Here is a 25,989-nt window from a genome sequence, read left to right as displayed (position 1 = left end):
TGTAACTATGTAACTAGGTTAGTAATACATAGTAACTTAGGTTAAAAAAAGACACATGTCCATCAAGTTCAAACTTTTGTGTCTATAAAAAACTGCCTAACTGCTAGCTGATCCAGAGGAAGGCAAAAAAAAAAAATCTCCCCAATTTGCCTCAGAGGGGGAAAAATTCCTTCCTGACTCCATGATGGTAATTTGACCACTACTGTGAACCATTAGGAGAGAAGACAGACAGACAGAGTCTTAGATGAACATTTTTGGCTTAGATGCCCAAAAAAGGCTACCTGCTGGTTGAGGAGAAATAATGGTCTGGGCTGTTTTCCATGTTTTGGGCTAGGGCCATTGAAATCAAACCTTAAGGCTACAAAGTACAATAATATTCTTGACAATTCTGTGCTTTCCACTTTGTGGCAGCAGTTTGGGGGGAAGGTTTTATCCTATTTTAGCCCAAGAAGTGAGGTCCATACAAAATAACTTGCTGAGATGACAACAGAAGAACTTAACTGGCTTGCACAGAGTTAATGCAATTGGACATACATGGGTTGAGTTGAAATGTTGCTGTGAGGCAGGCTTGATAGACCAATACCTGTGCCCAACCTCACTTCCACCAACAATGTTCCAACATCTAGTACAAAGCCTTCCCAGATTACTGAGGCTGATACATAGTAACATAGTAAGTTGGGTTGAAAAAAGACATACGTCCATCACGTTCAACCATAATGCCTATATCTAACCTGCCTAACTACTAGTTGATCCAGTAAAGAAAGTAAAGAAAGATACAGCAGTAGAGAAAAGACCAACTTCAAATTAATGCTCTTGGTTTTGGAATGTGATGTTGGAAAAACAGGTGTTCTGGTACTTTTGACCATAGAGAAAACATGGAAGCACAGCATTTTTTACTACAAAAAAAAGTTTCATAATTTAAAAGGATATACAGTCCCATGCATAATCACAAGAAACAGCAAATTGGTGCACAATTTTTAGGTATATGTAAATCATTTTTATTTTGTTAACAGTATTTATTAATACTAAAAACTGTTATTATCCAAAGCATGACTGATGCAATATCCATTAATTAGGAGTTCAACATCATCAGTGGAACAGTAAAGTGCAAGATGTAGATGTAGGTGTAATATGTTTTAGTTCATTAAGTATTTACTACAATATTTAATTGTATTAAATTATGTCTCACTTAATGTATGTTTAGCTTATTCCATCAAGGTGTACAATAGTATATTAAAGTGAGCATTAAGTTAGAGTAAATGCTATATATATATAAAGAATACTTGGAATTATTAATTAAAAGCAATGTTTGCAGTTCATTTTTCTAGAAAATCAAATTGTTACATTATGTTAAGAGGACTTTTTACTCTTCCAATGAAAAGCAATGCCTTTGTCTTGCCTTCAAAAACAACAAATAGGAACGGCTTCTGGAATTTAATCTCCAGTGGCTCTTGGTCTTTTTTATTCAATGGGATATCTGGTGCTTTATTTGCATCTTCACCACTTTCTTTTAGCTCAAAATGAACTTTATTAATAACCTGGAACAATGGCAGAACAAAATATTAGTCAACTCTTAGAAGAAATTATTTAGTTATAAAATAAAAAAAATGTTATACAGTAAATTACATTTTGGTTTTATTTACACATTTACAAACACTTTTGTCTGATGGCAAAATGCGTGGTTGCTGCCTATAGGTAAACTATCACCTAACATTACAACTACTCTGCGCATAGATGAATTACAGGTGGTAGAGCAGGTAAAGTAGCTAGCATAGAGCAACATATGAACCAGCAAATTACTTGAAACAGGTGAATAGGATGCTATAATGGTCAGCTATATCTGCATTGCATTGCAGTAAATACAGCATAGGTAAAGTACCAAGCATACCAATACCAATACAATATTTGCACTTAAGCAAGAAAGAAATCCCTGAAACAGCGCACACCCCCTTTCTACTTTATTGAAACACACTTTAGTGTGTCTGGTAGTCTATGCAAAAAGCAGTGATTACCTCTCTGAAAGCATAGGTGAACAGGTTGTTTAGGGTGACCAGGAAGCATGTATATAGCAGCTTTTTCTATATTTTGTATGAGTTAGTCTCTTCTAATAGCATTCTACTTAGCATGTATTTGTGACAGTTATCACATCTATAGATCTACCACAAGCCAAGTGCACTTCTCTGGATACTTTGCTTATCTAGTACTATGCCCTTTACAGGAGAAGGAAAGGTAAAAACTAAGTAAGCTTTATCAGAAAATAAAGCTATATAAATACAGCCATAAGCACTCACAGAAAAGTGGCACTGAGTCCACTATCAAAAGAAACACAGAATGTTTTGTCTCCTTTTTTGTAAACATGTTTTAGGGTATCTGACCTCTCTCCCAAAAATCCTTCATTCCCATCGTCTGCACAGCTCTCTCCTCTCTTCCCTCTCCTGCTCTACCCTCCCATAAGAATTCATAAAACTCACTCCCCCCACTCTTAGGAATGTGTGATCTGAGCTATAACTGCTAGAGCTGCAATCAGGAAGCTATGAAGCTATGACCTAGCTAAAATGGCAGCTACAGAGAAAGCATTCTAGGTGGCTCTAATGTGGCAAATCTATTGGCAATAAAATGCCAAAATGACTTTCCTTCTCCTTTAATCTGGGAGGTTCAGGAGTTCAGCACATTACATTTCTTAGCCATTACTACTATTCCATTAAACTCAATTATATTCTCCATCCAAAAATAAAGCACAAACAGGTCAAGACACATGTGCTAGAGATATGTTTGATAAATGAACCTAAATTAAAATATCCATTCACAACATAGATTCTACTGTAGGAAAGAATCTATTGGTTGACAAACAAAGTGGTGGTACTATAACCAGTTATCTGTAAAGCTTTTAAATTAAACTCCTTATTTTAACACAGCTGATTAGTGTTGAAAACTACTACTTGTCCGACTCTTTCAATATATGTGAGGGTCGGGGTGGTACCTAGTTCTTTGTTCATTTCTGTGTAGAAAATAATCCCCTGCTATTTTTCAATAATGTGCACTAATGAATTTATAAAAATTATAATGTTTCCTCAAAAGCAGGTGCTATTTATTATTATTAGTGATGGGCGAAATGTTTCGCCAGGCATGGATTCGCGGAAATATTCATCGCATGTCCAAAAATTGTCGCCAGTGTCAAAAAAGAATAGTCGCGGGTGTGCGACTAAATAATAGCCACGGGTGACAAAAGAATAGCCGTGCGACAAAATAATAGCCATGGGCAAAAAATTTTTTTGCCGCACGACATTTTCACCGTTTCGCGAATTTTTCGACGTTTTGTTTTGAATTGTTTTGAATTCAGCACATGTGCAGTACATTAAGGATTAGATGCACGTACATCTAGCCCAAGCCTATGTAAGGAACAGTTACATGTACATCTAGCCCAAGCCTATGTAAGGAACAGTTACATGTACATCTAGCCCAAGCCTATGTAAGGAACAGTTACATGTACATCTAGCCCAAGCCTATGTAAGGAACAGTTACATGTACATCTAGCCCAAGCCTATGTAAGGAACAGTTACATGTACATCTAGCCCAAGCCTATGTAAGGAACAGTTACATGTACATCTAGCCCAAGCCTATGTAAGGAACAGTTACATGTACATTTTAGCCCAAGCTTATGCAAGAACTACTTAGTAGAGGGAAAACAATGGTGGTATGGTGTTCCTAAGCCAAGTACCATTGGGCTGGTGATTTTTTTTTTGTTAAAAATGCTTATAAGCCCCAAGCAGACGGTTGGCAATTCAATATACTTTTTTTTTACAATAGTCGAAACAGTACCATCCTTTATGTAAAATTAAAAGGCCTTTATTGGGAAAAAATGGCTTAGATCTATGACAAACTGCAAAATTCAATATTTATATATATATATATATATATATATATATATAAACATTTATTTATATTCTCCATCCTTTCTGCCATTCCACTAAAACAGCAATAACATTATCACTGAGATTTATCCTATTCCTTCCTTAAGGACCATTAGCTGCCAAGAATATTTGCCCAGGTCTTTAAAATACTCACACCCTTCATTCTGCACTAGGTTTCCAGCCACACAATTATTTCCTCTTTAGAATTTAGATGTGGGTTTTTATCCATAATGTGTGAAAACTGAAATCTGAAGGGATGCACTGAATTTTGTGGATTCAGGCCAATACCAAATTCTCTACATATGTACATCTAAATACAAAACTGTATCCAAACATATTTAAAGGAGAAGGAAAGGCTAATAAAGAGTTAATCTCAAGCTGCAGGCATACCTTCAGTTCTCTCAATAGTGCCCTTAATTCTCCCCATATTTCTCCTGTTCAGATGATTAGAAGCCAAACAGGAAGAAAAAACGCTGAGCTGTGTAAAGAAAGTTCCCATAATGCCTCACTCCTGCACTGAGACCCAGACAAAGTGAACATGCTCAGTTAGTAAGACCATGAGTCAGCTTCCTGCTGATTGGCTCAGATCCACATTCCTAAGGGGGCGGGAGTGAGTTCTTAGCATTCTTGAGGGAGGGGGGAGCAGGAGAGGGGAGAGAGCAGAAAGCTGCGTGTCTCTGGCACATGAATTACAGACACAACAAATCTTTTGACAGAGAAGTCAGTGCAGCGTTTCTGTGAGTGCTTATGGCTGTATTTACATAGACCTTTCTAATAAAGCTTCCTTAGTTTTTACCTTTCTTTCTCCTTTAAGTTTTAACAAGAGTATAAAAGTATAAAATCCCATTACTTTAAGTGACAGGATTAGAATTGGCCAAACAATAATGATTTGACCAAATCAAAACCCACAGGAAGTCATAGGAGTCCTCCAAATGCTGGATTTTGTAAAGCCTAATAATTAGAATGCTGTATGTTTCCTAGTACAGTGTGTTACCTTTCCAACTGTGAGCTCTGCATTACTTATTTTACTTAAATCAGCTTTTTTTCCAAGTAGATAAGGTAACTCCATGTCGCTGAGAATTTCTTGAATATCATAAGAACTTTCTATTTCCATCTTTGGCAAAGATAGATTAATGTATCTATAGGGATAAAAGGAGAAATCTTATTATTATCCTTTGAGAAAAAAATGAGAAAGTATTTATGTAATATGTACACTAAACACAGGTCATTGCAAATAAAAAATCTACATAATATAAAGGAAAATCATGGAATTCTTTCAATAAACCAGTTTTAAACCTGTAAAAACACACAATGTGCAGACATTCTCTCTTTTAGCATTCAGGGGCAAAAAACGTAATTATTAGGAGGGCAGGGGAATCTGACTATTGCTCTAGTGGTTTAGCTAGCGTAGGCCAGACCTGGCGCAGGAACCCCCCTCCAGATTCATGCCCATTGGACACACACCAGTGAAAAATCCCCTTCTATTCCACCCACAATATTTCTTTATTGTCATTCTGGTGGGCTACAAGGGGTGTGAGGGTCCAGGTGCGATTGGAGCCCCTTTGGTTACACGACTGTATTGCTTTCATGATTGCCATTATTATAGGCAAACAGGTTCCGGCTCAAAATGCCAACCCAGTACAACAAATGCCTTGCAGGTATGTCTTATTTAGTTAAAACCATAAGCATAAGGCAACAGACCACAAGCAACACTAAAAACAGAAACACTATTGCTATAAATTGCCTTTGAGGGGCAGATCATAGTTCTGTAAGTAAATTCTGCAACTACTAGCTCAAGTATAGGTACAAGTGAATAATTCTGGAATTAGAATATTTTGATCCTGATTCCCTCTTTTTTCAGATTAGGAAATCTCTACATCCAAACAGGTCTTTCACTTCACTGGTTATGCTCTGGTTATTCATGACCTGTACATCTCATTTTTCCTAAAGCTCATATGATTAATATAATTGTCTCTGTTTTAGTGCCAGGTGATAAACCCAGATAGAATAGACCTGCAACAAGTTTAAAGTGCCATACCTGCTTGATAGGTTCTCTAGCCATTTCAGAAACGTATCCCAAGAGAGGGAAGATTCCATATTTTCAAGTGTGTTCCCATTTATTGGCTGAATCAATAGCATGAAATCATTTTCACCAAGTGGAACCTTTACTATTAACTGACTCATATTGATGTCATGCTTGTAGTTGAACATTCCAGACAATGAAATCATGGGAGTAGCAATTTTTTTGCCTGGCTCAATCCAAAAATCTTGAGGCTCCGGAATTAAATATGAATTTTTTAGTGTACCTATAAAATAGATAAGAGTTAATTTTCCAAAGTGCAGAGCCCTGTTATTACATTCTAGCTGTTTAGTAATATTTGAAGTTATAGTACATCTTCAGTTGACTAACTATCATGAGCTTCCTTTGGTCAGAAATGCGTTCAGAATATTTATATTCTCTTCCAGCAAAATTAATCTATAGACAAATCCATTAATTGGTTGACAGCAGGGTACTCATTCCCCTAGTCGCATCTATTGCCAATGCTCCTTCTAAGATATGTGCCCATGTGTGCACATAATATTGTGGTGCACACAAGGAATTATGTGTGAAACACAAAATGTTGCATTTATTTTGACCTAAGCACACAGTTTTTGAAAATATGCACACAACTTTAAGGGGTCTGGCACACAGGAAGTTTAGTCACCTCGTGAGGCATTTTTGGCGATTTGCCGAAATCGACTGCGCAGCGTGTGCCATCCCACCGGCGACTTACATTTTCACGGTGGGATGGTAGTTCAGGGAGATTAGTCGCCCATGACAAGGGAGATTTATCGCGGGCGACTAATCTCCCCGTGTGCCAGAGCCCTTAAATGTGCACACATAGCTGAGAAGGAATTAGAAGGAACACATTCTAGTGGACTCCAAGTCAACCTAAACTAAACAAGTAATATAAGTGATAAGTGAGATAAGTTACTGATTTTACTAGTGGCGGTAATACAAGGGGGAGATATGCCCTTCTGCCTACCAGAACACTGGGCAGTAACCCATAGCAAGAAATCATAGCAAACCAGCTGCAGGTAGAGCAACAAAAGTAAACATATGATTGTTTGCTATGGGTTACTAAAGAGCAAATATTCCCACCATTTAATTTACACCCTAGCTCATTCCTTCATGAGCAGCATCATAAAGATGTTATTTTGCTTTTTTGTCACTGTAGGACTGCCCATTGACTCCAGTGCATTTTCCATGGCAAAAAATATCCTTTGACTTCAATGCATTTCAAGAATTTGCTGTTTTACAAATTGTTCTGTGGGATAGATCCGCTCAAATATAATCATTACAGGGTTTCTCAATACTATAAATGTTTAAAACATAGAACCTTAAAAATGCAGTTTATGTTTCTATATAGGAAATAAGGAAACTTGAAAATTATCCTACCTTTAAAATGGATGTAGCTAGTAAAAAGGATATTGACAGAATCATCAACCGGTGTTGATATATATGTGCTCTTTTTTGTTGACCGAGTGTTCAGATATTCATTGATTAATTCCACAGCTTTAGCAGAATTTGTAAAATCTACACCCCTCACATAAAATTTATCAGCTGAAGGAATCAAATTCTGAATAAAGGTTTCAGATAGAGAAACATCTTTGGATACGAACAGACATGTCATTTTCAGTGATTCAACACTGTTGTCTTTAGAAAAGAGTCGATTATCAATGTGCTTGAGTGTTGAAATGACTTTTAGAGCATCCACTTTAGAGACACAGTCTTGGTCACCTGACTGGTGAGCAAATCCTAAAAATGCCTGAAGATCAGCTGAAGTGTGAGTTGAGGCACCCAAGTAAAAAGAAACCAGCGATCCAAAGAGATTTGTGAAAGACATAAGGATGGAGTCATCTTTGTGTGTTTTTCTCCATCCATTAAAAGACCGAAATCCAGCATCGTTAACAAGAGATGGTAATATACTCACTCTTTGCCTTTCAACAATCCCAAGTAGCTTCGATTGTACTGTGCTTCCCAATGTTTCTTCTTCAGGACTAATATTTACTTCAATAGAGACTGGAGTGAATAATGCTTCTATTGTGTGATTTTGCTTTTCGACTTTTTCGCACTCACTTTTGTTATAGGCGAATAGATTGAATGGGTGAATGTATACACGGTTGCTTAATGAGTAACCAATGCAAACCGTAAGACATAGCCAAATTCTTTGAATGTTCATGATGATTTTTTTATTTGTTCCTCCAAACCTGCAAAATACAATCCACAAAAGAAATTACTATTTACTGCTGTAGAGTGGTGATGACTTTTAAAACTCTTTTTCCTCACAGGCATACAAGGCATCTCTCCTGCTTACCAAATAATCAGTATGTCCTGCATTGGGTCAGGTACCTGCAAGTACCCACGGGTGGCCCGCGGGCACCCTGCCCTGGATCTATTGAAGGCTTGCATTCCCCACAACTACCCAAGTCAAAAGGTACATTTTTTCCCTGACCCTGTTGATCTGCTGCTTGAGTATCATCACTTCTGGACAATGGAGATGTCACTTCCGGTTTCATGGGTACCCGATTCAGGTTAAAAGTGCAGGTAGGTTGGGTAGGGTTGGGTAGTGGGAGCAGGATGAGCATATAGCGGCCAGTGGGTCCAGGTCAGGTTGCAAGCCAGCATATTCAAGTTGGGCACAGGTCTGCCCAACTAGTCCCACAACAGCACTTTATCTTGGCCTGGTGGAGCAGTCTAATGCTGTTAGAAACTGCAATTTAGAAATACTGATTTCTTATAACCAAATAGTTATCTGTAAAAAAATAGATATAGTTTGTAAAATAATTATCTGTAATTTTGTGTGGCTGTAAAGTTTTACTTTTTCCATGGATTTGTGCAGGCACAGAAGACATTAATTAGGGAAGGCAGCATGGGCGTCCACAGAAGGGGGCAAGAGGGGGCACTTGCCCCCCCCCTGGAAAAGTAGCCAAAAAAAAAAAACCTTACTCCGTTTCTGCACTGTCCTGGAATGTGCTTGCAAGCCCGTTTTGCTGTGCTCCGATTAGATCTTTCTTCTTGTGGATTCTCCAATCAGAGCACAGCTCCCTTGACAGACAGTAAAATTGACCAATCAGAGCACAGATGCACACAGGGATCGGGAGATTTTGCAAACTGGAAACAGAAATGAAGACTGAAAAGAAGAATCTGCAGCTGTAACTTTACCTGAGAACCAACTCTCAACTTTTGCTGCAGTTTTCATCCCACAGGTACTATACCCAGGCACTATACACAGGTACTATACACAGGTACTATACACAGGTACTATACACAAGCACTATACACAGGTACTATACAGTTCTAAAGAATCACTAGCTGACATTAAATTGTTTTTTGCCTGACCTGACATCTATAATAATTTATAATCTATCCCCTACCCTAACACATGGAGGGTAAGTTAACTCTTTCCCTCTGAAAAAGCTCATTGTGTGTTTCTCTTTCTCTTCTGCCTCTATACAGATTTCAAATGGGGGCCAAAAAATATTGCTCTGTGAGGCTACAATTTTATTATTATTATTATAATTTTGTATTACTTATTTTTCCAAGTAGGCCCCTTAACTATTCATATTCCCATCTCTTGTTTAAACCAATACCTGCTTGCTAGGGTAAATAAGACCCTAGCAACCAGATAGCTGCTGAAATACCAAATGGAGAGCTGCTGAACAAAAAGCTAAATAACTGAAAAACCATTAAAAATAAAAGTGAATTCGAATGCAAACTACCCCTTTAAGCTAACTGATCACAAACACAAATGTTTGCAGATCCCCTCACAGAAGTGCGCGTATGAATACTTTTACATACTAAACATTTTAGGGTAAAAAAAAAAAGCACCCCCCGCACTTTTGTACAGTATCCCTGGGAGTCAGTGGGAACGGCAAGAGGTAGTTGGGAGGTTAACTTTTTACGCCAGCGAATCCACTAAGTGTCACATTAGCTATAGGTCGGACTGTGTACGGCCCATCTTTAGCCTCCCCTAGTATCATCCTGCAAAAAAAAAAATATATATATATATATTTGTCTGTTGCAGGATGATGCTAGCTTACTTGCCCCCCCTTGGAAAATTTTCTGCGGACGCCCATGGAAGGCAGTCCCTTCCCATCTAACGTGAATATGTAATAAAAGGCACAAAGTTTAGCCAGGTGCTGTAATAACCAATTAGATGTTATATTTTAAACAGGTGTTCAGTAAATGCTACCTGCTGATTGTAGTAAGGCTAATGCCACACGAGGCGTAGGGCTGAAATTTTCGGCAAGCGGATAAACGCTTGCCGAAAATTCAGCCCTACGCCTCCTACTTGTGCCTGCACCCGAATGAATGGGATACGCTCGGATGCAGGCACATGTAGCCGATATACGCATGAAAACGCGAGACTTTGCATTCTCTCGTGTTTTCATGCGTATATCGGCTACATGTGCCTGCACCCGAGCGTATGCCATTCATTCGGGTGCAGGCACAAGTAGCAGGCGTAGGGCTGATTTTTCGGCAAGCGTTTTTCCGCTTGCCGAAAAAATCAGCCCTACACCGCATGTGGCATCAGCCTAAGCTTTGCACCTTATAGGACAAGGAAAGTCGAAATACAATACTCTGACCAGGGAAAGGCATACCTCCATACTGTGTAATAGTGCTCTCATTTTGCTTAAGTTCAAGGCCATTTAGTAGATCCGAAGGTGCAGTCACCTATGGCAACCAATCAGCAGGTAGCATTTAATGGTCACCTATTTAAAAGTAAACATCTTTTTGGTTAATTTGGGTTGCTACTGCTGGGCAAACTTTATTACATTTAGGGGTAAGTGTTTTTGGTGATATAAGTGGGGAAAGAGTTAGTTAGATTATAGATGTGCTCAGTAAGAGAAGAGCATAGAAACAGGAAATAACTGTGGTCAAAGAGGCATGTTAATGAGAATCAGCTTTATTTTTTGATTTTCTTTAAAATCAGAGAATGGCAAGAAAAAGTCTGACTATAAAAATAATAATTTGACCCCTCTATGAATAATCAAACAAAAATATATGTTAAAGCTATTATAGATTCAACATTCTAAACACCAAACACCAACACATTCTAAACACCAATACTTGTTGTAGTTCCACTGCCTAGTATCACTTCCTATTCATATTGAGTAACTGGAAAGTGATCCTTGGCAAGAAAAAATCTCAGCTGTTAGTCATGTAATGCCTTACCTGCCTTTATGTCTCATTTATAACATTCTACACTTCCTATATGGAACTGCACTCCTCAGATTCCCCCTCTCTACTCACTGTCTGTAATTGTGTAGCGAATGAATGGGCATCAGGTCGCCCATTTTGACTCATACACAAGATTTTTAAATCTTGCCTTAATAGACCTAATAGAAAATGATTTAGAATTATTTCTTAGGTTGACAGTTCCCCTTTAAAATAGCCAGGTAGGAAAGTAAAACCATATGACCCTAATGATATAGAAGAAACTTGTTGTCAATTCTTGTACAATTCTTGCTATTTTTACCCAAATGTTATTGCAAATGCTTTACTTGAAATCAAAATAAAGAATATTTAAAAAAAAATAGCCAGGTAGGCACAGTTTTTCAAAATAAATTGTCCGTTAGGTGCCAGTTCATTGAAGTAAATATTTAATACATAGAGATATCAAAGCAACCAGCATGGCAGCTGGAAGCACATTCAGGACTTATTCCTTGTCAGCAGGTGTGATCTCCTGTGTGCTCTGTTTGTTGCATTATATCTATTAACAACCTCACTGAATCCTCCTGCTTGTCTGTGTTGATAAATTAGGCCTCTGTCTTTTCCCTGACCAGCAATAGGTAGAGAAGTGTTAATGTTTTTTTCTCCAAAAAATTCAAAGGGGGGGGGGGAGTGCATGGCCTGGATGCGAAATGAGTATGACGTAGGTGCAGCAGTTCCGTCAAATAACCCGATATTCCGTGGCTTTTACCTTGCCACTAAACAACTCTACAACAGCTGCAATCCTTCCTAAGAAGCGTTGACTCGCCTTCCCTAAACAACAGAATGGGGAAAGGCCACTGGAATCTCCACCGCACCCCGCAAAAGGCAGGAAGCAGCATGAAGGTAGCGGCTCAACACCAGAACAAAGTGCCAACCCAACGCCATCACAGGCAGCAAGCACATCAGCATTTCAGTAAATTTGCCAGAGCTTCTGACACGGCACCACAGACCACAGAACTCAATACAGCCTGTAATATGAATAATGCCTTATGAACCGACCCTATTAGAAATTATGCACCTATTGGGGCAAAACCACACTATGTTACTTAACAAATTAGATGAACTAAAACTAGACTTTAACCTAGTAAAACAAGGCAGACGTGCATAACAACCGTACAGCTGAGGTGGAAAATAAGGTCTCTGACCTAGATGACTTAGTAAATCCTTTTCCAGTCTAAAGTGAGAATACTGCCCGCAAATTAGCGGCCCTGGAAGCACGCACAGATGACATTGAAAACCATCCACAAATAATGTATGCATCATTGGCCTTCCAGAAAGGTCTGAAGAGAAACAAATGAACAATTGAACAATGGTGGCTCAGGTTATTCCCACCAAATAAGTTTTCTGGGGGTATAGTTTTACTTTAAGGCCACCTTACGCAGGCAACATATACCCTATTCAATGGTTTTCCCGGCTCGACTCCAGGTAAAGGCAAATGACCGCACCCATTTCTTTGCAACACCTGAAGAGGCACACACTTGGATTGAGTATGTCTCACTGGATCAACAGGTACCACAACTACTGAGATCCCCGCGGCAAAGACCATCACTAAACTGAGTAATATATGGATCCTTACTAACCCTATACTACTACTCTGTGGAAGGAGCTGCTCGCCACACACAGTGTTATGACCACCTTAAAGGAGCAGTTCAGCGTAAAAATTAAAATGGGCAAAATAGATAGACTGCACAAAATAAAAATGTTTTCAATATAGTTAGTGAGGCAAAAATGTAATCTATAAAGGCTGGAGTAAGCAGATGTCTAATATAATGGGCAGAACTCTACTTCCTCCTTACAGATCTCTAAGCTGTTAGCAGTCAGTAACCAATCAGTGACTTGAGGGAAGGGGGGGGCATATGGGACATAACTGTGCAGTTAGTTTGCATTTGAATCTGACCTGTGTGCTCACAAACTAACTGAACAGTTATGTCCTATGTGGATCGCCCCTAAAGTCACTAACTAAAGGTGGCCACACACGTAGCAATTTTCTACCTTTCCCACCCTCCACTGACATTCAGGGCTGAATCGCCAGATAGGGAGGTAGAAACAATAGAAACTCCTTCTGCCAATTCATCGTAGATTTTGCTCGGGCGCCCGATCAAAATCTTTTAACCCACCCGATCGACAAGCCACCTGATATCCGCAGCCTTTTGCTTTATTGGCCGCCTTGTTGAACCACCATACAAGCACCGAATATCGTATGAAACAAGATTTCGTACAATATCATCTGTGCGTGTATGGCCAGTTTAAGAGATTACAGAGCTGAAAGCAGGAAGTAGAGTTCTGGCTATTATGTTAGACATCTGTCCATTCCAGCCTTTATAGATTACATTTTTGTCTAACTATATTAGAAATATTTTTTTTTGTGCAGTCTATCCATTTTACCCAGTTTCCTTTTTACGCTGAACTGTTCCTTTAAGGATAACAGGTTAGAATCAGAAGACTGATCTAACAGACCTCTGATTCCACCCCCTCTTAATACAGAGACCAATTATTGTTCACAATTCGGGAGAACAACTTGCTCAAGTTGGGTTTCGCAAGTAGGTTGGGTGGGTTATTTGATTTTATTCCATTGCTGCCTTTCCTTTCTGCTGGCTGGGATCCCCTTGCCCATTTGGATGACCCAGTTTCTATTTGCATGATAAAGATGACATTTCTGTTTACCACAAGTATTAGGACAGACAACTCACGGACTAACACTACCCTAACAAATAGGAGCTTCAATAATAACTACTGCATCTGTCATCTTCTGCTTCTGCTCATCATTCAACCTACTCTAGTTATGCCAGGGGTGTCTCTATACTCACAGCAAAATCTTGTGATTAACAATACACAGAATTATCAGTGACAAAGAAGGCAGATATATAACTGAATATCGTGCATTATTTTGTAAACCGTATTTTCTCGTTAATCTTTATGTCCCCCCTCCATTTAAAGAAAGTCTACTAACACATATCATGACACATATTGCTGAATTACCTTACTTTCCACTGATTCTAATGGGTGACTTTAACACAGTATTTTCAGAGGAAAAATACACACTAATCCCGCATTTAAACTTGGTCTGAAGGCTCAGTAGCTTCTGGACCAAACTAAATTCTATTTCAGAATCCATAGAAATGGAACTTGATTCTCATATTGCCATGAACACTAGTTCTACCTCACCTCTCATCACTTTCACTATCACTTTCATTATATTTTAGCCCATGCAACAACATCCGACCTGTAGGATGCATTATATTGCTCCTTGAAGGAGAAATAAAGCTACTTTAAAAAAATAGGGCAAAAACGTTGTACATTATGTTTTGGGTTTCTGTACCAGCCCAAGGCAACCATAGCCCTTTAGCAGGGAAGATCTGTGCCTCCAAAGATGCCCCAGTAGCTCCCCATCTTCTTTTCTGCTAATTCACTGCACATGCTCTGTGCTGCTGTCAGTTACTGAGCTTAGGGACTGACGCACAATATACTGTATATGTGTAGCCCACTTAAGATGGTGCTGCTACTTGTGCCATCCAATGGCTTACTTTTGGCACTATAGGAGCCCTGAGTCCCCGCTTACTATGGGGGAACAGGTACAATATTACTGAATGGCGTGCCTCCACCCAGGGTAGTGTCCTCCTTGGACAGGGACTCCCTGCAACTCCCGATACCTTGCGCCTCCCTGGGGTAGCTGCTTACCAGGCAGCTGAACTTGCTTTACTGAAAGCAGGCAGGACTTCCAGGGTATGTTACATAAACAGCTCAGGTCACATTTCTCCTTTACTTCTCTCTTAGAGAATCTCTCTCTTAGGGCTACCCATGGTACTCCCGCCAGGTGATCCTATGTAGGAGCTCCCCCTGGTACTCTCACCAGGAGACCCTCTCTCAGGGCTCTCCCTGGTACTCTCACCTAAGTACCCTTCAATTAGGAATCTCCCTGGTGGCCACCTAACTAGTCACTACATGCCCTGAACTCCAGCCATGAATTTCTGGGGGTCTTAACCCCTCTTACTCCTTGTGGGGCTATCTCTGGTGGGGCTATGTCTGTTTTTGCTATCTCTGCCTGTCACTCCTAGAGTGATCTATTAAAGGACTACTGCCTAAAACTCCAGCCTGTTGTATACCTCTTTACAGAGCGAGGTTTCAGGACTAAAACCTGCTGAACATGGGAGTCATCCCCTTTTACATCCCAACACACCACCCAGTGGCTGCTGTCTGAACTGCAGGGAAACTCCCTCTAAGCCGTAACCTACAGGACCACCTTAGGTCTCCAAATCCCACAGGGTCACCCTCTAGTGCCTGTCTAAATGGGAACCCACCTAAGGGCCAATTATGGGGATCCCTACACATGTAAAACATAAACGTCACAATATAAGACTGACTAATACAGATAATTACTAGATGGCAGCTCAGAAACCAGTGCAATTAGCATCTAAATTTAATAATCAGTGCTGTAGTATTAGCTAGCAGTATGATAGGACAACCTCATTTTCTGCGTGGTAATTTGTGGCGACCCCCATGCTCAGCTTCTGAACTGCTGCTCAGAGTGCACTGAGTATGTCAGTGTCGCAGACACTTTCCATGATGGGGAGCCCATGTGACAAGTTTGAATCCTAGATGATTGCTGCTATTAAGATGCTGAAACTGTAGGCTGATGCAGTAAGTACTATATAAAAATTTTTATTTTTAGCCATATTCATTTTAGGGTTTTTTTTTCCTTAAAGTGATGCATTGCCAAGGCTGTAAATTGCACAAATATATTAGAGCAGCTGTGTACAGGTGAGAGAGCTTTTAGCAGTATGTGCTCATGCTAAAAAAATCACAATAGAAGCACCTGTCCATGAAAATACTGTTGAAAGATGTATAATAGTGCAAAGCCATTAAAAACACAGGAAGAGGGGTGCTGCAGAGGAAATATTGTACTGATAGAACTGGTTTTGGCCTGCTGTTTTGTTAACATTTTAAATTACTCATAAATCAGTAAGCTTGGTGTATAACTGCCATCATTTTGCACAATGGACTTGAGACTGAGTAGGTGGGTGTTTGTCAAGGCATCAGCATAAAAAAGCAGGGTTTTTACATTGCACGGGAACATGTTACATGTTCCTGGAATGGCACTTAACTCACACTGTAGGGAAAACATCTGAAATGGAGCTGCAACCTTGACAGGGTTTGTTGATCAACAGCACATCCTGCTATCTACACCAATCAGAGGGACACTACCTGCCAGTGGCGTAACTAGATGTTACTGGGCCCCACAGCAAGTTCAGTTTAAGGTTTCAAAACATTTGTAAGTGTCTTATTCTACCAATATATATTTAAGATGCTCATTATTTAGGGCCTTTTGGTGCCCTTTACACTCCCAGGCCACCCTGCAACTGCAGTGTCTGCTTTCTCTGTAGTTACTCCCCTGCTATCTTCATCAATCAGAGGCATACTTCCTGCTATCTTTACCAATCAATCAGAGGCATACTTCCTGCTATCTTCACAAATCAGAGGCATACTTCCTGCTATCTTCACAAATCAGAGGCATACTTTCTGCTATCTTCACCAATCAGAGGCATACTTTCTGCTATCTTCACCAATCAGAGGCATACTTTCTGCTATCTTCACCAATCAGAGGCATACTTCCTGCTATTTTCACCAATCAGAGGCACACGCTGCCTTGGGGTTATCTTTGACCAGTCTCTCTCCTTCTCTAACCATATTAATAACACTGCCAAAACCTGCCGCTTTTCCCTCCGCAATATTGCCAAGATACGCCCCTTTCTTTCACAAGCAACAGCTAAAACACTAATCTATGCCCTTATCCTTTCCCGCTTAGATTACTGCAATCTCCTACTAACCGGCCTCCCAGACTCCCACCTCTCTCCCCTGCAATCAATCTTAAACTCTGCTGCCAGGATCCTCCTGCTCTCTCCTAAGAGGGATCCTGCTCAGCCTCAATTAAGCTCTCTAGCATGGCTGCCTGTCAAGCAAAGGATAGCTTACAAAATCCTTCTGCTGACATTCAAAGCCCTTCACTCCTCTGCTCCTCACTACATTTCTTCACTGGTCTCCCTACATCAGGGATCCCCAACCTTTCTTACTCGTGAGCCACAGTCAAATGTAAAAAGACTTGGGGAGCAACACAAGCACCATAAAAGTTCATGGAGGAGCCAAATAAGGGCTAAGATTGGCTATTAGGCAGTCTCTATGCACCCTATCTGCTTACAGAGGCTTTATTTGGTAGGAAATCTTGTTTTTATTCAACCAAAACTTGCCCCCAAGTCAGGAATTCAAAAATAACTCCCTGGTTTCTGGGCACTGAGAGCAACATCCAAGGGGTTGGTGAGCAACATGTTGCCCCTGAGCCACTGGTTGGGGATCACTGCCCTACATGTTCCTGGTCGTCTCCTCCGCTCCTCTCAGAGCCTCCGTCTCTTTACACCATCCACACCCACTGCGCTCTCTCGTCTTAAACCTTTCTATCTCGCTGCTCCTTACCTCTGGAACTCTATCCCTGAATCTCTCCGTAGGGAACACTCACTAACTCTCTTTAAGAAAAAACTCAGCTGTTACCTTCTGGAGCACTAAGACATTATTTTGCCCAGTCCTGCGCTTAAGGGCAAATGCCCATACCTGATGCACTCTTACCTTCCAGTTTGTGCCTGTATGTTACCCAACCACTCAGATTGTAAGCTCTACGGGGCAGGGACCTCCTTCCTACTGTGTCTCATACCACATGGCACTTATATATATATATACATATATGTATTTATTGTATTTATTTATTATATCACTCGTCCTCCCTGTGTGTAATTTTGTATTCTGTAAGACTGTACAGCGCTGCGTACCCTTGTGGCGCTTTATAAATAAAGTTATACATACATACATACATACACTTCCTGCTATTTTCACCAATCAGAGGCACACATCCTGCTATCTACAACTGATATCCTTGTAAACAACTGCAAATGTTTTTTTTGTTTGTTTTTTTAAATTGACATTGACATTGCTCTGTATCCTCAGCAGCAGATCTCTGCCAACATTAAAAATCCTATCAATGCAGGGAGCCAAACTTTGGCACAATATCTTCAGTCTCTCTTTACTGATGGTGAATATTCTTGTACCACTATACTGACCCTTATACAATAACCCCAAAAATTATGCTTCTGCATCCGGGCCTTAAAGGGGAAGGAAAGGCAAAGTCACTTGGGGGTGCCAAAATGTTAAGCACCCCCAAGTGACTTTAACCGCTTACCTTGTACCCCGGGCTGGTGCCCCTGTTAGGAGAAAATAGCACCAGCCCGGGGCACCTGGAGCGCAGCACTTCCTCCTTCCGCCTTCCACTTCCTAAACTGCCGGTGGCCGGGCATGCACAGTAGAGCGAAAAAGCCGACTTAAATGTTTAAGTTCGGCTTTTCACTCTACTGCGCATGCGCGCGCAGCGAAGCCGGAAGGAGGAAGCGCCAGCAGCTACCCCGGGCTGGTGCTGTTTTCTCCTGACAGCAGCACCAGCCCGGGGTAAAAGGTAGGCGGTTAAAGTCACTTGGGGGTGCCTAACATTTTGGCACCCCCAAGTAACTTTACCTTTCTTTTTCCTTTAAAGGACATGTAAAGCCTACATTTGTCTACAATGTATATCAGTTGGGCATGTCTCCCCCACCCAAATGGCATTATTTGTACTGCATATATCCCCTTGGTAGAACCATCACATTTTCCTAAAGCAAATAGCTGCTTTCACCCAGTGGCCATTTTATCTCTGATACATAATCAGTTACATTAAAATCTGCAAGTAGCATACACACACACAGACCCTTATTCAGCAAACATTTCACGAAGAATACAGGCTAACACAGGCACAACTGTCTCTGATAAAAGTTCTGCTTTGTTTGAGCACTGTAATGGTAAAGCTGAGCTCAGGAGAAAAAAACAAGCAGACAGCTAGAGCTGAGTTTCTATGGGAACCAGCAATGCCATCTCTTCACTCGCTGCTAGACTGGGGGGTGTGTTTAGTAATCTGAGCTTAGAACAACTGAGCATGCCCACAAGCCAACAGCCAAAGCAAATTCCTGAGGGAAGGGGCCGAGTGGGTTACAGGAGGAGAAAGAAATCTAAGTGATTAAGGGGATGTTGCAGACTTACTATTAACCTCTGGACAACCAGTGTGGCAGGTATTGAAAGATTTCAAAGAGGCTGTTCACTGATTAAATTTTTGTGTGTGGGGTTTACATGTCCTTTAAACTTGATGATTCCTCTACATAGCAAAGTGCCTCCCCAAAAATGAGGGAGGATAAAAAGAGTGGAATATTAAAAAAAAAACTAAAATATTTTAATGCCTTAAATAAAGCATTTTGTAAATACACATAGGGTTACCACCTGTTCAGTTTTGACCCAGACAGCTCAGTTTTTTAAGGGGCTGTCCGGATCAAAACCTTCTGCCTGGTTTTTTTTTTTTAAATCCTGAAAACTTGGCAGAAACCCTAGGAATTGCATCCGACGTTATCACACGATACATCAGGTGATGATCTTGCCAGTTTGTGTGATGACGTCAGCGACCCACGCCTCTGATGTCATCACCCATGCCTTTTTGTCTGAGTGGCAAAGGTGTCAACCCTAAATACACATAAAGAGGGATATACAAATGTAGATACAACACATTTTGTCAAAGCACTCCTGTAGCTAATTGTAAAAAATGGAGCATACAAGCACGGAAACAATAAAAGGTTAGTACAGATATTCAGAAAAAGATGCTATAGTAAACTGGTCGTTTGGATCTAAACAGTGGTGTAAGTACTCCCACTATTGGAGGGTACGATCATATTTTGATGATTATTGGAGAAATGTCATAAAAAGTGCAAAGTTTATTCCAGGTCCAATAACCAATAGCAACCAATGACTAGGTATTATATTTGGTCATACTGATTTATTGCTATGGGTTACAAATAATGCTGCAAACGTTGCAACTTTTATTACTTTGCCCCCTAAGTGCTTTACTCCTTGTTGGGGAAAATAAAATTTAGAGGACTAGTTTTGTACCCCCCCAAAAAGTGTAACATTCTGCATAATATCACTCAAATATTTATGAAGTTTTGGCATTTAACTTACACTGAAATTCCTATTTGGTGCAAATGGTAACTATTTATAATGTGCCTGTAGCAGAATCACAACAGATTTTACATCAGGCCAGATTCCATGGAGTAGATAGGAGTAGGCCAGGTAGATTAGCAGTTGAGGTTCCACTGAGAAGGAAGATCAGCTAGTCAGGGATACATTGCCAGGGCAGGGCTAGGTAGGTCCTTGGATTCTGCCAAAGCTGATACCCCTTGATATGTGTTTGCTCTTGGACCAGACACCTGTGTAGCAAAATAACCCACTGACCAAAGAGGGTCTTAGCAAGTTGGACAGTGGGAAAAGCCTCTACTGTTTTAATAGAAGTGGTGAAAATGGGAGCATCTGAAAAACTGTGATAAGCTGTAAAGTAAGTATAAAATCTGTTCCTGAAATCATGTTACATAGATGTGGAAATTCAGTGATATCTAAGTGAGCTAAGGGGTTAACTTCAGCAGAAAACTGACTGACACAACAAGTGTGATACAAGCGGGGCTTAGCCCCTGCGTGTTTATTCAAAGTATAGCAGCAACGTTTAACCCTAAGAGGTTAACTTGGCCTTAATATACTACTTATATTATATACCCTGGTGCACCCCATTACACTGTTGCATGTTAATGACTTATTGACACATGAGAGCATTTGTATGCCGCTGGCGAGAAGCCAATCCACTTCTACAGGCTTAGTTGTATTTATTAAATATTCTTTAGCTCTTTAACACTGAATTTACACCAGCAACACCTGGTTTGTTTTTTTCAAGTTGCTTCAAAGACCATGTTATTTATTTCATAACTTACCACGTATTCAGGCACCATCTGTCCCACCAATGCAGTTCCGATTCTCGTGGAATCCATAGGGACACATACTTTCTCCTGTTAATAGTTATTTTCCTCCCATAAAAGATGTGTTGAGTGAACCTTAGCTGGGGAAGATCGATGCATGAAATAAACAAATAGTAGAATGCATCTAACCCAGGAGCCTATAGAAGTAGATCCACTTCTCTCCACCTGCCTACAATACACAGGTGGAGAGCAGCAGGTTGTGCCCTTGCCCTTATACTTACTTTGGTTTAAAAAGTATTTATTTCATGCATCGAACTTCCCCAGCTAAGGTTCACTCAACACATCTTTTATGGGAGGAAAATAACTATTAACAGGAGAAAGTATGTGTCCCTATGGATTCCACGAGAATCGGAACTGCATTTGGTGGGACAGATGGCGCTTGAATACGTGGTAAGTTATGAAATAAATAACATTTCATGTTACAAAATATTATTCATCTGAACAAAGATTGCAACAGCATTTTCATCCTCTCATCCAGGAGGAGGTCAAGAATTACTTTTTTTCACAAAATATCAGTCCTCCACCTACAAGAGCCCACCAATTACTTAACCAGGTTTCAGCATTCCATATGTTCTGAACAAATATAACCAAAGCTGTACCCAGGGGTTTTTAAAGGCGCTGAGCTTCATTCTACTATTTGTTTACCCCAAATTCATCAGCACTTGGAAAACTACTCAACTGCACATTGTGCCAAGGGTTTTTCTAAGGTGCTGAGCTTCAGTCCTCCATTTGTTTACTCCACAATCCAACATCTTCCATCTGACCAATGAGATTGTGGCATTCCATAGCAATGTAAAACTATCTAACAGTTCATTATATCAAAGGAGAAACCATGCATTTAAGTAATTTTAATGGTGATAAGCTTGATTAAGTGGTCCACTTGCCTGCAGAACCTGGGGACTGGCCCACATCAATAACATTGCTTTGTGCTGCATTTCATAATATTGTATAACTACTCAGCAAGTTGCTCAGCTAAATACATATATCTTTACAAAGGCACATGCTCAAAGGTCTTTCCTGATCAACGTTTGAGTTAGATCCCTAATCTTTTGTCCTTAACATCAGACAGTAATAAAAGTCCATTATCTCACTGAAAAGATCTGTACATGTATCATGGTTTATAACTTAGACACCTTTGCTTTTAATTTAAAAAAATGTCAATGTTTTTTTCATTATCTTAAAAGGCATATAATAGTTACAAATATTTAATTCAAAATAGGGAATATACACACAGTAAAACTCGGGTTTCTCTAATAAATATTAACCATTGAAAATGTTAATTATTAACAATAGTTTAATATTAAATAAGCTTTAATTATTATTAAAATTATTTAGGTGACAATAGGGACATCCATCATTGTTTTTCTCTTAGCATGTTATGTTCTAAGTTTCTATATAATTATTATTTATTGGCTGCACTGTTTATTCCCCTATCTGTACTGTGGGTATGGAATCCGTTACCAGGAAACCCATTGTCCAGAAAGCTCTGAATTACGGGAAGGTCATCTTCCACAGACTTTTCCATTCCATTATAGTCCAATAATTTACCATTTTATAACATATTCCCTTTTTCTTTGTAATTAAGAAACAGAACCTTCCACTTGATCCTTAGATATAATTAATCCTTATTAGAGGTAAAACAATATTTATTGTTTAAAATAAAAGTATGGAGATCCAAATTACAGAAAGTCCCCTTATCTGGAAAAACTCATGTCCCGAACATTCTGGGTAACAGGTCCAATGCCTATTAATTTATTAGCGTATATGAGGAGCACCATAAAGACATAATACATACATATAATGTGAAAGCTGTGTTACAAGTAAATAACAGAATAATATTTTTTAGACAATACCTGATGAAAGCTCTGATAGAAGGTCTGCTCTGGTTTAATGTCTGTGAAATCTGTGTCCAAAATCACATTCGCTTCTAATATTTAGTTTAAAAATGTTATAACTTTTGTTGTTATTCATTAACTCAGATTTTTGTGCTCTTGTACCTGTCCAGAATGTTCTGTGATGACTTTGTTTGTTACCGGCCATATCATCATCTATGTAATCTTAGTTACTATTGAGCAAACAAAGCGACATGCCCACCCCCTGTTAATCAGTGTCCTTACTGTTTATTCTCTTTACTTACAGTACATGCCCCACTATACTTAAACAGTTATGCCAGTGTTTTCCAGTATTTATCAAGCAAACTGTTATTGCGATTTCAAACAGAGTAAAAAAAAATTAATTTCAATACCAACAACAGATGTTTTCTTTACTGATGTATATTAAAGGACAAGGAAAGGTTTTTATTACAGTTATCATTATTCAATAGATCGCCCCTTTATGTACGTGGTTGCTAAAATAATTCTGCCAAAAAGCACTCCTATCTGCTGTAGTGCCCATTCAAACTTATTGCTATATCTCCGTACTCAGTGCCATCATGTTCTTTTAAGTTGTCGCAGGCGAGGTAAGTGCATGTGTGCCAAAACCATTACACCCCCTGGAAGCGAATCACAGCGAACAAACTATTATTAAAGCGCAATTTGTTTGCGCGTCACCGTAGCAACCTTGTTGGTTAGTTGCTATTGGTGCTCACATAATGGTTGGAGTGCTTTGGCAGATAATTGTGCATCAGCGCTCCTTGGACTTTGAAATTGCGCTCACAATTCATTTTATTACTATTATTGCACTTTCCTTGTCCTTTAAATGTCACATATGCTGTGAGTTAAGAAACATGAATAAACACTATTTCATGTCCCTGCATTTTTGGCGGAAAATTAATTACATAGTTAATTATCATATCATGGGCCTGTATTGTAGTTGGAAGTAAAGCCCTTATTTATAAAAAGGGAAGCCAGCATGTTGTCAGCCTCCATTGGTCTGTATACTTGCTGGAGGCAGTGATGTGGTGTAGTAAGGGTTAGTACCCTGTGGTTTCAATGCTGCCAGTATAGGGGCTTAAGCAGTGAGGCTCAGGAATATATAGATTCCTAAAGTAAAACACCACTGTGAGCTTTGCCTAGCGCTGGGGATATTTTCACCAAGGCTGACTGATTTGAACTGATTTGATATTGTACCAAGTCAGCATGCACCACCTCAAAAGTCTGTATCATCTGTTGAATAAACCATTCATCTGCTTTTAAAGAACCGCCGGCGCCCAAGTTTATCCGGATCTGAAGTACACCAGCAGAGGTATCCCATATACCCGTTACATTTATTTATATTAAACAAGTTACAACAAAAGATGTAACACAAGTAATAACAATAAGCAGATTTTATAAGGTTATATTTACATGTTATACTCTAATACTCACAGACTTGTACCCTCACATACCAGTGCTCTCATACTCACATTCTTATACATATAAATTCTCATACTAGCATAGCCACATACTTATACTCTCATACTTACAGGCCCATACTGTCATACTCAAACCCTTGTACTTACACTCACATACACATACATCAAGCTCTCACACTCACACTACCATACTCTAACACTCATATACTTATACTCTTATGCTCATACCCTAACATTCACATACTCATACTCACTTGCCCTTATAATCACATACACATACTCTCATGTTGTTAAACTCAAACTCACATACTCATAAAACACATAATCATACTTTTATACTGCCATACTCTAACACTCACATACTTACACTCTAATACCCTTGCATACCCATACCATCATACTCATATAGTTATGATCCAATATTCATACTCTCATACTCGCACACTCACATACTTTTATACTCATACTCTTATCCTCTTCTACGCACATACTCATACTTGTATACTTATACTCTTGTACAATCATATATTTCACGCTCCCATACTCTTATACTCGTACTAATATGCTCATAGTCTCATGCTAGGGTTGAGCTATTGGCAAATAAAAATAAGAGCATGAGGAAAGATTGTAACAGCTTTTAGTAAAAAAGTGTGATTAAGCAATACTGGCCTAATATACAGAAGGATAAAGATTTTGGCAAACAGTTTTCTTGTCTTCCCATGTTTACCTATAAAAGTGGGAGGACAATTAAAGGAGAAGGAAAGGCTAAGTCACTTGGGGGTGCCAAAATGTTAGGCACCCCCAAGTGACTTAGAACGCCTACCTTGTACCCCGGGCTGGTGCCCCTGTACGGAGGGAACAGCACCAGCCCGGGGCACCTGTAGACACCGCTTCCTCCTTCCTTTGCGCGCTGCCGGCGAAATCCGCCGGCCGGCGCATGCGCAGTAGAGTGAAAAGCCGACTTTAATGTTTAAGTTCGGCTTTTCACTCTACTGCGCATGCGCGCGCAAGCGAGGAGGAAGGAGGAAGCGCCGGCAGCTACCCCGGGCTGGTGCTGTTCCCTCCGTACAGGGGCACCAGCCCGGGGTACAAGGTATGCGCTCTAAGTCACTTGGGGGTGCCTAACATTTTGGCACCCCCAAGTGACTTAGCCTTTCCTTCTCCTTTAAGGAAGTATTATGCCCTGCAAAATGTGAAAAACCACCAGTGGGCAAATGTTCTTGGGTCCTCTTGGGTACAGTCCCATGCCTGAACTGTGTATGTTGTTCAGGGGTCATTAAACGGAGTAGTTTCAATCATCTCACAAAGGGGTATAAAAGTGCCACCTGTGACACAAAATAGGTAATCTATTTGCTTAAGTGTCCCTGTGGCCTGGTTTATGTAGGCCAAACCATGAGAAACCATCAGTGAAAAGCAGGATTAAGGATTAAGGGTAACATCCGTAATTTCAAAGAAAAAACCAATACAGATACTGCGGTGTCCCGCCACTTCCATGCAGCAAACATAACCAGTCCCAACTATGCTGAAGTAGAAAAGTATCCAGCAAAGGGAGGGGATTTAAATAAAATATTGCTACAACGTGGGGCACTGTGGATTAAGGTGATTGAATAACCT

At 39.9% G+C, this 25,989-nt stretch overlaps 1 protein-coding gene across 1 annotated transcript; it reads right to left on the bottom strand.

Annotated features, from left to right (window-relative positions):
* Nucleotides 1–974: 974 nt before the first annotated feature.
* On the bottom strand, nt 975–23,099 carry agt (angiotensinogen). The gene is made up of 5 exons (XM_031902888.1): nt 22,937–23,099; nt 7,351–8,162; nt 5,950–6,217; nt 4,906–5,050; nt 975–1,538 (listed from the first exon to the last, which is right to left on the bottom strand). Exons 2-5 carry the CDS (start codon nt 8,132–8,134, stop codon nt 1,341–1,343), a joined length of 1,395 nt encoding a protein of 464 aa, XP_031758748.1. The 5' UTR covers nt 8,135–8,162; nt 22,937–23,099; the 3' UTR covers nt 975–1,340.
* Nucleotides 23,100–25,989: the final 2,890 nt, after the last annotated feature.

This window comes from Xenopus tropicalis, chromosome 5, assembly GCF_000004195.4.
Source record: "Xenopus tropicalis strain Nigerian chromosome 5, UCB_Xtro_10.0, whole genome shotgun sequence".
Classification (NCBI taxonomy): domain Eukaryota; kingdom Metazoa; phylum Chordata; class Amphibia; order Anura; family Pipidae; genus Xenopus; species Xenopus tropicalis.
The sequence above is the reverse complement of the archived record's forward strand: the minus strand, read 5'-3'. Positions and strand labels throughout refer to the sequence as shown.

Coding starts and splice junctions, on each gene's coding strand:
- agt (XM_031902888.1), bottom strand. CDS start 8,134: ATGAACATTCAAAGAATTTGGCTATGTCTTACGGTTTGCATTGGTTAC. Junction 5,051..5,949: donor CTAGAGAACCTATCAAGCAG/GTATGGCACTTT, acceptor TTATCCCTATAG/ATACATTAATCTATCTTTGC. Junction 1,539..4,905: donor CAGAGCTCACAGTTGGAAAG/GTAACACACTGT, acceptor CCATTGTTCCAG/GTTATTAATAAAGTTCATTT.